The following is a 13,418-nucleotide window of genomic DNA, read 5'->3' on the forward strand; positions in this document are numbered from 1 at the left end:
ACACTTTGAAAAAAGTCTGGTCTAATAATTTCGTCATATAGATTTCTGCAGAGGATATCTACACCACTGCCGATAAATCTTTAGATATTCCTGCGAATTTTATTTGGACCTGGGACAAAATTCGTCATCAGAAAGTTTCTGCAGATTCTCTGACGAATCCCAGTGCATACTCTGATGAATTCTTGCCAATAACTTGTCGATTACTTGTAGATTTTTTATTGTAGATTGTATGAGAATTATAGTTTCTTTTCCCAAAAATGGGTTTGCTTAAAAGAAAATTAGAAGTGTAAAAAATAATTAGAATTAATCATCTACATGAGTATTTAAAAATTCGTCATTTTTTAACATAATTATTTATTATTTAGCAAATACCTGGAGACTTGCAAAAAATATCCTAAATTCCTTCAACCTTTTACTTCTATTACGTACAAACATCAGAAAAATTACCTTTAGGTAGTAAGGAAAAATTATTTTCTTGGACGCCGGTGTTCCATTCTTCTTTAAAGGGTTAAGGCAAGCGCCTGGCAAGTTGGCCTATTTATATGGAGCTATTTGAAGCCAATTCTTAAATTGATCTCGGACTCAGCTCACAGTGCTCAAAGGAAAAAATTATTTAAACAAAAATTTAGTGTATTTATCCCTCCATACAGAAAGGTATCTTATAATACGGAAAAATTCTCACTTTTTGAATATTTAGCATAACGGTAGCGAGTGCAAAAAAATCCCATATAAATTTAAATCGAAGTATGAGAAAATGGCTTCAAATTTCAGGCAACTTGCCAGGTTGGGTTAAGGAAGAGACGCTTTTCAGTGACCGAAAATCAACAATAATAATGAAATAAAACAAAAGCAACGAAATGTCTTACATCTGACCATATAAAATTCAACAGATAAGGACAAAAAGGGCTCCAAAATTTAAATTTTCTGATTGTATTAGTGAATTATAATTTTTAAGCCATTCAAGAAGACAAATTGGTAAACAGAATTCAAATTAGGAAAAAAGATGAAGGCATATTTCAACAATTTCGACGAGAAGTCAAATTTAATTTTCGAATTAAAACGATTTTTGAAGATTATTCACTGTTTTTCGAAAATTATCTATAGAAAGTCATGTGACTGTGCGAGTAGTATGGGATCTTGATCGAAAGACGAGCAATAATCAGAAGAACTTGGATTTGTGATTTATGGAGGTAGGGAAATCCTTTGCAGCTCTGTAGCTTAGTTTTTGGCTTAGGAATCTAAGATATTTTTTGAAAGTACACAGATATTTGCTGTGTAATAAATATTTCAGATCAAAGGTAAAAGTAAATTCAATTTTACATATTAATTATTGAATTTTAATATTTTTTTTATATTTCTATTTTTACTGTTCGAACCCAAAAAGAGAACTGCGATATTTTTTTTAAGCAAAAACTTTTTGAAACAAAAGCTACATAATTTTAAACAAAGTAAAAGTTATCATTATTTGGTATTTTGAGGAATACTTCTTAAATTTCATGGATCGTATTTTTAAAATGATAGAAATCGTAAATGAGGGATTCTGTGATTCCATTTGATTCCAGTGATTCCAATTGATTCTAATGATTCTGTATGGATTCCGTTTCAGATTCTATCAGAATCTAATCAGTGATTCCATGGATTCCATGGATTCTAGCGGAAAAATGTGTCGGTATTCCATACTTGAGTAACCCCTTGATCTGTTGGGAACCCAATGAGGTAGATGAGATGCACACACTCACAACATTTTGCCGCGCGCAACTAGCGTCGTTTTTTTTTTTCTTCTCCTCTCTTGAACAAGGTGAGTGGAAAAAATTGCAACACATTCCGATTCGATTCCCAATCATTCTCACTCTCTCTCTCTTTAACTCTCTTTATGCAATTAATAGGTTCTTTTTTTTCTCTATTGAATTTTGTCAATAACCTGGGAGGGAATTCTGTAACTCGATGAACGCTTCACTAGTGAACGATTCACTAGTGAAAGGTTCACGGGCTTCTCTTCACGACTGCTAGAAAAGTTATTCTGTAGCTTTGCGTGAAGCAGAGAGGGGAAATGTGTTGAAATTTTATTAAATTTAAGATTTTCATCAATATTTGAACTAAATAACAATGGAAAACACTAGAATTGAGTATTAGAAATGATGTAGTGCTGTTTTTCAAGCTGATTATGAAAAAAAAATTCAGTGGCTTCATCGAGTGATAACATCATCTTCACTGAAAAATTGACAAGTGAAAAACATAACCTCAAAGTGATCCCTTCACGTGAAGCTATCGCAAGTTACAGAATCTCTTTTGCGATCACTTTAGTGAAGCGTTCACCAATTTTGACAGGTGATCACTTCACAGGGTTACAGAATTCCCCCCCTGAGCATCTCTAACGAATTTGACTAGGGTTTTCTTGCAATTATCTTTGTAGAGAAATGCATTCAATTACCCCTACAAATTCGCTAATCGTGTCACCCTTTCCCAGCAAAAGACACTCATACAGCGCTCTCTCTGTAAATTCTCTCATTGCCGGAGATCTCACAATTTAACTCAAACGATGACCATTTTCTCTTTTTTCTTCTTTATTCTTAACTCACTGGATCCTCATGAAAACTGAGAAAATTAAACTTTAATTTGCCCATGCTTTACCAGCTAAAGAAATAAGTGGCTTCACAGAGAGAATAAGAAAGAGTAAGAGAAAGAAATCGGAAGAAAGAACCAAAGGGATCAATAATATTTGCACTTTTTCCACTCACTTTACAAATAATTTCACACTCTTTTCAGGATTTTACACTGCGGGCACTCTTTTATTCTCCATGGGATCTTTATCCCACTTCTGATTTGTTGTCCTGGGCCCTGGTAAATCTAATTATTCACTTCCCAAGCCCCAGAACACAGAGCCCGATGCTCACCTTTCCATAGTTCTTCCAAGACTGCCTTCCCTCTCTCTCCATGAATACCCTGTTGCGGTACCGTTCTAGAGAGGGGAAGTGACTCACGACTTTCAAATTACGACCGTTGTAATCTTGAAAAAAGGGTTTACTTCTACATATACACTTGATTTTTTCACGTATACTCATATAATAAAAATAAACTATTTATTTCCACCGTGAAATTAAAGTAATTTTCCGCACTTTACCCGGAGTAGATTTTTTTAATTAATGGTCGGGATAAGGGTCTACGGGAGGGGCATCGCCCTGCTCTATTCGCGCAATCCTCACATGCCAAGACATGGCCACATGGGAGGAACACTGTGGACACATACTTAGAGAAACATATCTTGCATGTATTCTCTCGATTGGGCGGTTGATCGGAATCGATGTCACTATCGATGAGTACCTGGCACAATCCCGAAAAAGCTTCCCCAACAGTAGTCGTACTGTTGAGGATATTTAACAAAAGCTGCTTTTTTTGAAGGGGACTTAAGACGGGCAAAATCTGTTTAGTCAGTAAAAAATTCAAATTGGTCAGTAATTCCGCTGCCACACCTTTTAGGTCGATAGAATCTCATGAAATCCAAATATGCATCCCTTTTTCAGTCGAGAATTTCAGTCGAGAAAGTTTTACTAAAACCTGCAGATTCGCATACGGCATCACGGACGCTGAATTAACTTTTGACCTCTTATCAAAAGCTGAAATTATTGTAAAACAAGAATGGGAAGCGCAATGGTCAAGGACACGGGATGACAAACTGGGTGAAATTAAAAATACAGTGGTAGCTTGTGATACCTCATACAGAAACAGTGAAGAAAGAAGTATGGCTGTGCCGCCTTCTCATAGGGCACTCCTATTTAACACACTCATATATTTTTGAAAGAGAAGAGTCGCCCATATGTGAATACTGTAATAATGACTTAAGTATCAAACATTTGATATTAGAATGCCCTAATTATGCAGAACTGAGAGAGGAAAATACGGTATAGAAGGGAATAATATCAAATAAATCCTTAAAAACGAAGAAAGTAAAATTAAAAAAGTAATATAATTTATTAACGTATCCAAAATTTGCGAGAAATTATGAATAAGGGACTGACTGGGGGAAATTGAAAATGGAAGGGGGGTATATGGGTGCGTTGGGGAGATACGGGATCGAGTGTGGGGTTCAGAAAGCAGGGGGGTTGCAAAACCTAAAACTTATTAGTGACTTGTTAAGCCATTTGTAATGTACATATTAGTTTTATCCACCTTAAAAATCAGATAACATGTAAATCTTAAAAAAAAATATTGTTGTTGTTCAAAACACAAGCAATATTAAAAAAAAATGTTAAAAATATGAAACAGAGAAATGTAAAAAAAAAACAATATATTGTTACGATTTCGGGAAAGAAGAGAACTTCCTAACCCTTCGCATGCACCAACCAGCTGATCGAATGATTCATAAAAGAAAAACTTGTTTGATGGATTTAGACTAGTCCCTGTTTATTTATAAACCACATGTTCCTTTTAAATGTCACTCCTTGTGAACCTCACCATCTTCTCTGGAACCAGGCAAACAAACTATGGGGATGGAACTCCCCTCGTCTTCCTGAGAGTGGCAGCCTCCTCTCTCCTGAGAGTGGCAGCCTTCTTCCTTCGCTGCCGCCTCCTCCACGCCTTGGTAGGCTTTACAATCCACCCCAGTCTCTGCCTGACTGTCCTGTGCCTCTCTCCGTTCTCTCGCACCCCCGAATCGAGCGGAGGGCGTCGATTGTCCTCCACTTTCCTGGATTCGCGGATCTCGCGGTAGCTCGTCGACGGGGATGACTGGCGTTGGTCTCTGAGGGAGCTGACCACCTCCACGCGCCGTCTGGGTGGCTTTATCTCTGTGCGTACCACCCCTGGAGATAACCCCAGACACTTGGACGAGCGAGATGGGCCGCCCTTCACACGCACCCTGGGCCCAGTGGTAGTGGTGGAGTTTGTACAGTGCCCTTCTCCACGGGCTGAGATGCGAGAGATTGATTCGGCAGCCCGCGGCGAAAACTGCCTGCCCCTCCCCAGCCTGGCCAGGATGGACGTCTTCACCCTCGTCCCCCTCCTCGTCCGAAGACGAGCTCCAACAGTCCAATAAGCTTGGTGTAGGGGAAGGCCCTACAAGGAGAAAATCCCCAGTCTCACTAATCGGAAAAAGCGGGGACGAAAAATTGCCACCGGGAGACAAGGGAGACTCTGGAATCCTCTCTGCCAACCTCCGTGCACGGTGCACTTTCACGCTACTCGGAGACGAAAATACGTGAGGGCGAGGAGCAGCAAACACCACTGAGCGTGTTGGAGATTCCACTTGCTTGCGCCGCTCTGTAGATGCTCTCTCCCTCTCCCGCAGTCGTTCCACAGAAGTGGCCCGCAGCCCACCTTCAACGCTCCCTGCTGCCAGTTCTCTCGCCACTCTTTGTCGCTTCTTCTCCCTCTCTCTCCGATCTCTTCTTCTTTGTGTTTCTGAACGGTACCTTTCCAGTTTGTCTGTAAAGAGAGAGACAACACGATAAGCCACAGGCCTCGTGGCATGGGCAACTTAAAACGTGGCGATGTGGCCCCTCTTGGGGCGGATTCCCTCGTGATAACCGCCCTCAAGATTCCTCAATCTTTTTCCAGCTGCCGGGGCGAATTCTATGAATCGCCCACGGCTACCGGGGCGAATTCTCTGGGAATCGCCCGCGGATTCCGGGGCGGATTCTCACGGAACCGCCCTCGGATAACCGGGGCGAATTCATAGTGAATCGCCCTCGGATAACCGGGGCGAATTCATAGTGAATCGCCCGCGGTCCACTTACCGGACAAATCTGAAGGTAACTCTGCTTTGTAATTAAATTGGTGACTGCTCCGGTGATCTCTGGAATTTTACAACCGTCCTATTCAACAGCCAGAATCCAACTGCTTGGTTCAAGTCATTATCCCTCACCCCTTCACTCTTCACTCACTCTTCCCATTTTTCCCCTTCTCTTGATGCGACTTTGCGTACTGGGCGCCAGATGGCGATTTTAGACCAGTTATCAAAGAGTTTTGCGCGCAGCACATACAAAACCGCAACAATATACAGTTTCTGACGGGGGTTTTCCGTCGTTTTCACACCCCGAGACTGGTCACCAACGCTAAGACGGCGTCGGCCACAAATATTTTTTTTTCAGGAGAATCGCCAATTATGACGAAAACCCCCTAATAAAATGAAATGAAATGAAACAATTCACTAAAGTGTAAACAATGATTGGTACGAAAGTGCAGTGGACCTCGAAAAATAGGGATTTGTTAATAAATTTGTTGCGAGAGGAAAAAGATATTTGGTGCAAAAGCACCAAAACTTATAGAAGGATAGACCTTGTCATTCAAAAGTGGAGAAAATTAGGACGGGAGCTTGAAACAACTGGTATATAAGAAAACTCATTTAATTTTATTTTTGAGGTGATGAAACTGAAAAAAACTGAAGAAGTCTTTCTACTACAGCCAAAGTTCCTCAAAACAGCCCAGTGGAAGTGCGGGTTGGGGGAAGTACAAAACTGAAAATTCTAAATTCATGGAAAAGATTTCGTTTTTCCAGGAAAATATGCGAACATAGATGTACATTATATTGAAGCATGGAACATTACTTAAAATTCATGTAAAAATGTGACTTTGCCAGACAACGTGATGTTCTCGGTGAAAACTTACCCAACGATGATTCCAGTAGTGATTTAACCGATATTGCTTTCCCGCAATACTCTGGAAGCTCTTCTGCAGTAGTTCTAAGTGAGACGCCACTTTCAGCCAATAATCCTATCATTGACGATGATGAAACGAATACTGAGGAATTAATCTTTTCGGATGACTCTCCAAGCCTGAATGAAAACGCTGATTGTTCTCAAGCAAATGATATTGAATTCATCGCAGGATCTTCTCAAGTCACTGATGTTGCATCGTTCGAAGGGTCCTCTAAAGTCACTGGTACTCGATCGTTCGCAAGGTCCTCTCGAGCCACTAATATAGGATCGATTGAAAAACCTTCTGGAGTCATTGGTGCTCGATCGATCCCAGGGTCTTTTCGAGTCACCAGTATTGGAGTGATTGCGGGGTATTCCGGAGCCAATTCTACTCGATCGATCCCAGGGTCTTCTCGAGCAACTGGTGTAGGATTGACTAAAGAATTTTCTAGAGACACTAGTACTTCTCGAGCTAAATCACGATCACGTGTTCCCGAAAAAGAAAGTCATAGAGAACAGCTGTACAATGACCTCAGCAATGTTATAGAATGAGTTGGAAAATCTCTACGTAAAAATCAGCGTGATGTTGAAAATTCTCCAACTGAAAATGATGAGATCGAAACATTTCTGATGTGTCTGAGAGCAAGTTTTCGAAATATGCCAATAGATACGTTCAGAGCGTACAGAAACAAAATGCTCAAAATATTTTTGATCGTGGCCGACAATGAATAAAAAATACAATGAATTTATTTCATCTAATTGCAATTAAAAATTGCTTGATTATTTCTTTCTGTTGTGCAGCCATGGTTGGTGAACTTATTGATGTTTATTGACTCGCAAATAAAGACTGCTGCTTTTGTAGTATAGCATGGCAGTCGCCGGAAATTATTTGCCCTTTGTGTAAAATGAAGATGATGAAGAAGACTAACCGTCAAGTAATTTCGAAACTGAGCAACTTAGCAACAATTTTGTAAAGTGAATTTTGTAGCATCTTCAGATAGGTTTTTAACTGTGGCTACCAGAGAAACGACGCGTTTGAAGTATCTCCGAGAAAAAAAAAATATTTTTTTTAAAATAAATTCTCTATTTACTTTAAATTCATAGCCAATGGTCAATTTAGCATACTTTATTTAGGGAATTAAACAGTTCTCAAAGAAAAACATCGAGTTTGTTGAGAAATCTCCAGAGTAGACTTCCAAGAATCTAGCCGACGCCGACGACTCTTGCACACGGCTGTGAAAGAAAAGGATAAAAAAGAGATGGCAAAACGTCCCACCTTTGCGGAATGCCCGAACTCACGAGACAGAGCTCACCGTGAATTCGGTTTTTGCATAATCTTTTGGAATCACTGGTCTACTAGAAATCAAGTTGATTCATAAATCAATCACAAAAGCATTTGAAAATTAAAAAATCGGTACTTAACCGATTCATTACCTATGATAACCGATGCTGCCGGATTCTAATTTGCAATACTTTTCTAAAAAAATCAAATTTTAAGCAAAAAGAAAAATGAGCCTTCCAAAGTATTTGACCTTTGACCTTCAATAATTCAAAATAGCGAACTTTCCGGTCATAGATATGTTGAGCGAAATGTTCGCCAGGAGCAGCTCTAAAACATATCCAAAAATCATTGAAAAAGCTTGGGCCGATTTTTTGCAAAATTGGAAGAACCTAATTTTTGACGTACGAAACGGGAGGGGGGAAATGTAAAGAGGTTGGGCACGAGATAATGTCATTTGAGGAGGGGTCATTGAAGACCGGAAGTCGATATCTCTTACCGTTTGAGCTCCAGAACAGTGCAAAGTTGAAAAAAAAAGTCGATTATATAACTGCTCTCTCTTTGATTTCGAGCAGTAAAAGTATAGGCGTCTCAGACTTTGGTCCAGTAGAGTGCAGCAGGAGTGTCATTTGAGATAAATAACTTGTTGTGGTCACTCAGCCGAGATCGAGAAGCCGCAGGAAATCGGTCAATTCGACCAGATTGTCTATAGAGGATTTTATCCACTTTGCAGGTTAGTTAAGAAGCTCGAGGGGTTCCCTTTTTTTTTTTTTTTTTTTCCCACCTCCACCCCCAGGTCCCAAGCTCATAGAGCTTATCTAGGACCGGGACATTTCCATCATTGTGCACTTAGACATTATGACCAAAAACACATGCATGGTATAAATAATAAATAAATAAATATATGAATAAATAAATAAATAAATAAATAAATAAAAAAGCAAATAAATAAAACAATGCATGTGTTCTTCCGAGACTTTGAATCGTCGAAGCAGTACCAGGTCACGCACCTGAAGACGAATCCCGCCGAGACATACCCCGCCCGGTCATTGAATGCCCGCGTTTCACATGTGGAGGTTGAGAGAGGCGAGAGACCCTCCCAACGCGGAAATCCAAGCCGAACGACCTATAAGAAACATAAGGTATTCCGCGGCGCATAAGACTGCCTCCCGGCACATAACCCCTCAACCACCTCAACGGTACAGAGCCTCGGGCAAACATTAAATAAGAATATTACAATTTTTAACGAATTTAGCAACAGCTCTGGGCATTCTCTTGTCGTGGTTTTCAAAAGCAGTTGCCAACACGTCTCTTACACATTTCATACCATGGCACGCACTAATTAAATTTTGTCTACTACTTGCTATCTGAGGGCAATAGAATAAAATATGATCCACGTCCATGTACGTATTACACGAATTACATAAAGGAGTACTACTGATGTTAATTCTATATAAATGAGCGTTAACTCTAGTATGGTTACTTGCTATTCTGCATGATACAGTGATCTCAGATCTGGTAAACCGCGCTGTACCCTTGAACCACGCATTTAAAGACACTCTAGGCAGTATAGAGTGACAGTACCTGCCCAACTCCCCAGAGTGCCAGACTTCCTGCCATGTACACAATGCCCGATCATGTATCTTCTCATATATTGCACCCACTTCGGACTGAGAAGAGAAACCATAGTTATGCAGCCTAGCCATAGCCATAACCACCCTACTACTGGGGAGACGGTCCTCGATTCTAAGCACGTCCCTTAACAACTGCTCCTGAATTCTTAGTGCACGATTAAGAAACCGTTCCATTATGTAGTCAAACCTTAATTCTAAGGGCAGAACACCAGCGAGGACTTCGACTGAACCAGTATGCGTACTAGGCATTAAACTTAAACAAACTCTCAGAGCTCGCCATTGAACTCTTTTGAGCTTTAATATATGTGTCCTAGCAGCTCCGCTGAATGCAAAACACCCATACTCTAAAACCGGCATTATAGTGGTTTTAAAGAGAATTAACATTAAATGTGGATGGGCACCCCAAGACGTACCAGCAATCGCTCTCAGAAAATTAATCCTCAGATCACATCTTTTCACGACATCCCGACAGTGTCCCCCCCATAAACACTTCCTGTCAAAAAACACACCCAGGTATCTAAATGAATTACACTGTGAAATGGAATTGCCTTCAACAAAAACATTTACTACAGGATCCCTGTGTCTCCTTGAAAAAATAAGTACTTCCGATTTCTCGGATGAAATTCTCAGGCCCAAACCTCTAAACACCACAACTAGGCTATCACAGACAATATTCAGTTTGTCCTCTATATATCTATCATAAAGGCTCTCGACACCGACTACAATGTCATCCGCGTACTGCAGAATAAAGCAGTCTGGAGGAATCGCCGTCTCCACTGCCCTAACATATATATTATACAAAATAGGAGACAGTGCAGATCCCTGAGGCAAACCCATACGACCAACTCTCTTCGTGACCACTTTAGAATCAAGGACCAGCGATATTTCTCTATAATTTAACAGTCCATAAAGAACTGCTGTGAAACCCGCCGGAAGACCCACAGTTCTCAAACCCTCACATAAAACGTCTATAAGCACGTTGTCATAAGCAGATGTGATGTCAAGAAATACGCATCCCAAAGAGTTTTTCCTGCTGAATGCTAATTGTATCTTGGTATAGAGAGCGGCAATGCAGTTCTGCGTCCCTCTGCCCCTACAGAAGCCAAATTGGGATTCAGGTATCACTCTATTCTCCTCTACCCAAACAACTAATCTAACCAGAATCATTTTCTCCAAAAGCTTTCGGAGAACAGATAAGAGACTTATCGGTCTATAATTCTTCATTATATTTCTATCCTTTTGTGGCTTCGGAATGGGAATAATTTTCGCCCTATTCCAGTCCTCTGGAATATGACCTGTCTTCCAAATCAGATTAAAAATGTCTAAAAGTATAACTTTGCCGATTTCGGGAAGTTTCTTCACATAACTTGACCTGACTCCATCCAAGCCTGGACTTCTGTTCTTAAGAGACTTAATTCCCTCCTTCAACTCATCCATAGAAAATTCTCCCGTTAAAGGATCATTTCCCACACCGTGGGTTGGGGGTATCTCAAGGTTGACTGGACCAGAAACAAACGGAGGAGCCAACTGGTTAGCAAAGTTTTCGGCCCATTCCTCTCTAAAACAATTGGTTCTCTGTCTAGGAAGACCCCTAAATGATCTGGCCAAGTTCCACATCTCCCCAAGGGATGTATGATTACTAAACTCGGAGCACCTATCGCGCCAAAATTGAATTCTCTTTTGCCTTATCATTCTTTTGAGTACAGCATCAATTCTTTTATAGGCCAGATATCTTTCGCGGGTACCGCTCCTAACAAGCTGACGGTAAATCTGACGCCTACATTCCCATAATCTACACACTTCATCAAACCATGGTTTATCGCGCCCACCCCCCTCTCTTCTATTCCTTATAGCTGAATTTTCAGCAGCGTTTATGACACCCTGAACAAAAGATACATATTTCTCATCATTATTTTCGATGCTTTGTACAAAAACAAGCTCTCTTTGCAATATCTCTTGATATTTACGCCAATCAACCTTAGTAGGACTTGCATGTAGAACTTCCTCAATGTGTTCAGAATCATCCCCGTCCTCTCCCGCATTTAAAGAAATACTTAAAATAATGGGAATGTGGTCACTCCCCAGAGTGTTCTGATATAAGTCCCACGTACAATCTACTGCTAGTCTCCGCGATACTATTGATAAGTCTATAGCACTGGGGTTGCTTGGGGGGCACGCTAATCTTGTATATCTCCCGTCATTGAGTAATACCAGTTCATTGCTTTCCACCCAAGACTCTATCACTTGACCATACCTATTGGAAGACTCGCTTCCCCATTGAGTACTATGGGCATTAAAATCACCCAAGATCACGGGTTCGCATCCGCTAGATCTTTCAATTAAATTGTTTAAATCCCCCAATCCCAATCGATTTCCATTAGTGGAATAAACTGAAAATAGTCTGATTTTTCTATTGCCGATCTCAACGTCAACAGCAACACATTCCCCACTACAGATGTTAAACCTTACCACATTATATCTAATACCGTTCTTAACTGCTACTAACACACCCCCGCCCCTTGCAGTACGATCACCACGGACAATGGAATAACCCTGTATTCGAAATTGTGAACGCGGATCAAGTTTGGTCTCCTGTAAAGCGATAACATCAACTTTAATCTGATCACACACGACTATCAGATCCTGAAGTTTGGGCCTGACACTATTGCAATTCCACTGAAGGATTTTTATGTTCCTAAAAACATCCATATTAAATGCTAGATAAAAACATGGGCACAACCTTAGGGATGACATGCTTCTCAATGAAAGGGAAGACCCACTTTTCAATGAGATTTAGTAATTCCGGAGACAAACCAATTTTGACCAAGAGCATTTTTACAACGCTTTGCCACGAAGAGAAATCCCAATTAATTTTATCCAGATTTTCCTGTTTATCTTGTGATTCTTCCCTCTTTTTCCCCTTGTTTCTCTCAGGCACATCCTCATTATTATCGCTTTTATCTTGGGTTTTCACAATTTCATCCTCTGACTCTTTATCTGCGATCTTATTTCTATGATATTGTTTTTGAGTAAGCCTAGCCCGGTCAAAAACAGATTTCGCCTTCCTTATCCTATGACGTTTACTTTCTGCATCGGAGAGTTCAGGGAACTCGTCATCTGAGCAGAGATCCACATCTGAATCTAACCCTGATAGTACTTCAAACTGGTTATCTTCTTCGCGCTGCCTCTTAACGCCCTTATCCCCTCGCACGATACCGGCATAAGACAAATTATGCCGTGCTTGAGCCTTCCTTATCAAGCTATCAACCAAAAATTGTCTAGCTTCGCACTTATGGTTCTTCGAGGGGAAGTTTTCTTACAGTTCGGGCAAGAAAATAGAGGAACATCGCAGACGGCACTCAGATCATGGATCAAACCGCACTTCAGACATCTACGCTTGTTATTGCAAAAAGCCTTAGTGTGTCCATATCTCAAGCATTTTTCACAAAACATGACTTTAGGATTAAAGGCCAAGACTTGGACTACGACACCAAAAACTTTAATGTAGTCCGGCAAAATCGAACCCTGAAAGGTGACACGAACCGCTTTAGCCGGAACCCATTCAATTTTACTCTCTACATGAGTTTGTGAGCCACTTTCCATCAGTGTGGATACAACGGATTCACGGACACTTTTTCTCTTCATTCTAAATACTTCAAGAATCTTAATATCTGTTTCAAGACATTTTTCCAGTTTACCTACACCCTTCTCCAGCATTTTCTCATTCTCATCTAAATCCATAATAACCACTCCATCAATTTCAACAATATTGGCCTGAATATATACGCGAAATGCCGAAAAATCCTTATCCTGGACACAACTATTAGCTTCCTTAATATCCGAAAAAACTACTCTAACTTTATCAGTAAACAT

At 40.3% G+C, this 13,418-nt stretch overlaps 1 protein-coding gene across 1 annotated transcript; it reads right to left on the bottom strand.

Annotated features, from left to right (window-relative positions):
• Positions 1-4,372: 4,372 nt before the first annotated feature.
• Positions 4,373-13,418, bottom strand: LOC129808574 (uncharacterized). The gene is made up of 6 exons (XM_055858356.1): positions 13,089-13,418; positions 12,630-12,843; positions 9,733-9,889; positions 9,496-9,690; positions 5,733-5,791; positions 4,373-5,421 (listed from the first exon to the last, which is right to left on the bottom strand). The coding sequence occupies exons 1-6, from the start codon at positions 13,416-13,418 to the stop codon at positions 4,433-4,435; spliced, it is 1,944 nt and encodes a 647-aa protein (XP_055714331.1). The 3' UTR covers positions 4,373-4,432.

The sequence above is a fragment of the Phlebotomus papatasi genome, chromosome 4, assembly GCF_024763615.1.
Source record: "Phlebotomus papatasi isolate M1 chromosome 4, Ppap_2.1, whole genome shotgun sequence".
NCBI classification, from domain to species: Eukaryota; Metazoa; Arthropoda; class Insecta; order Diptera; family Psychodidae; genus Phlebotomus; species Phlebotomus papatasi.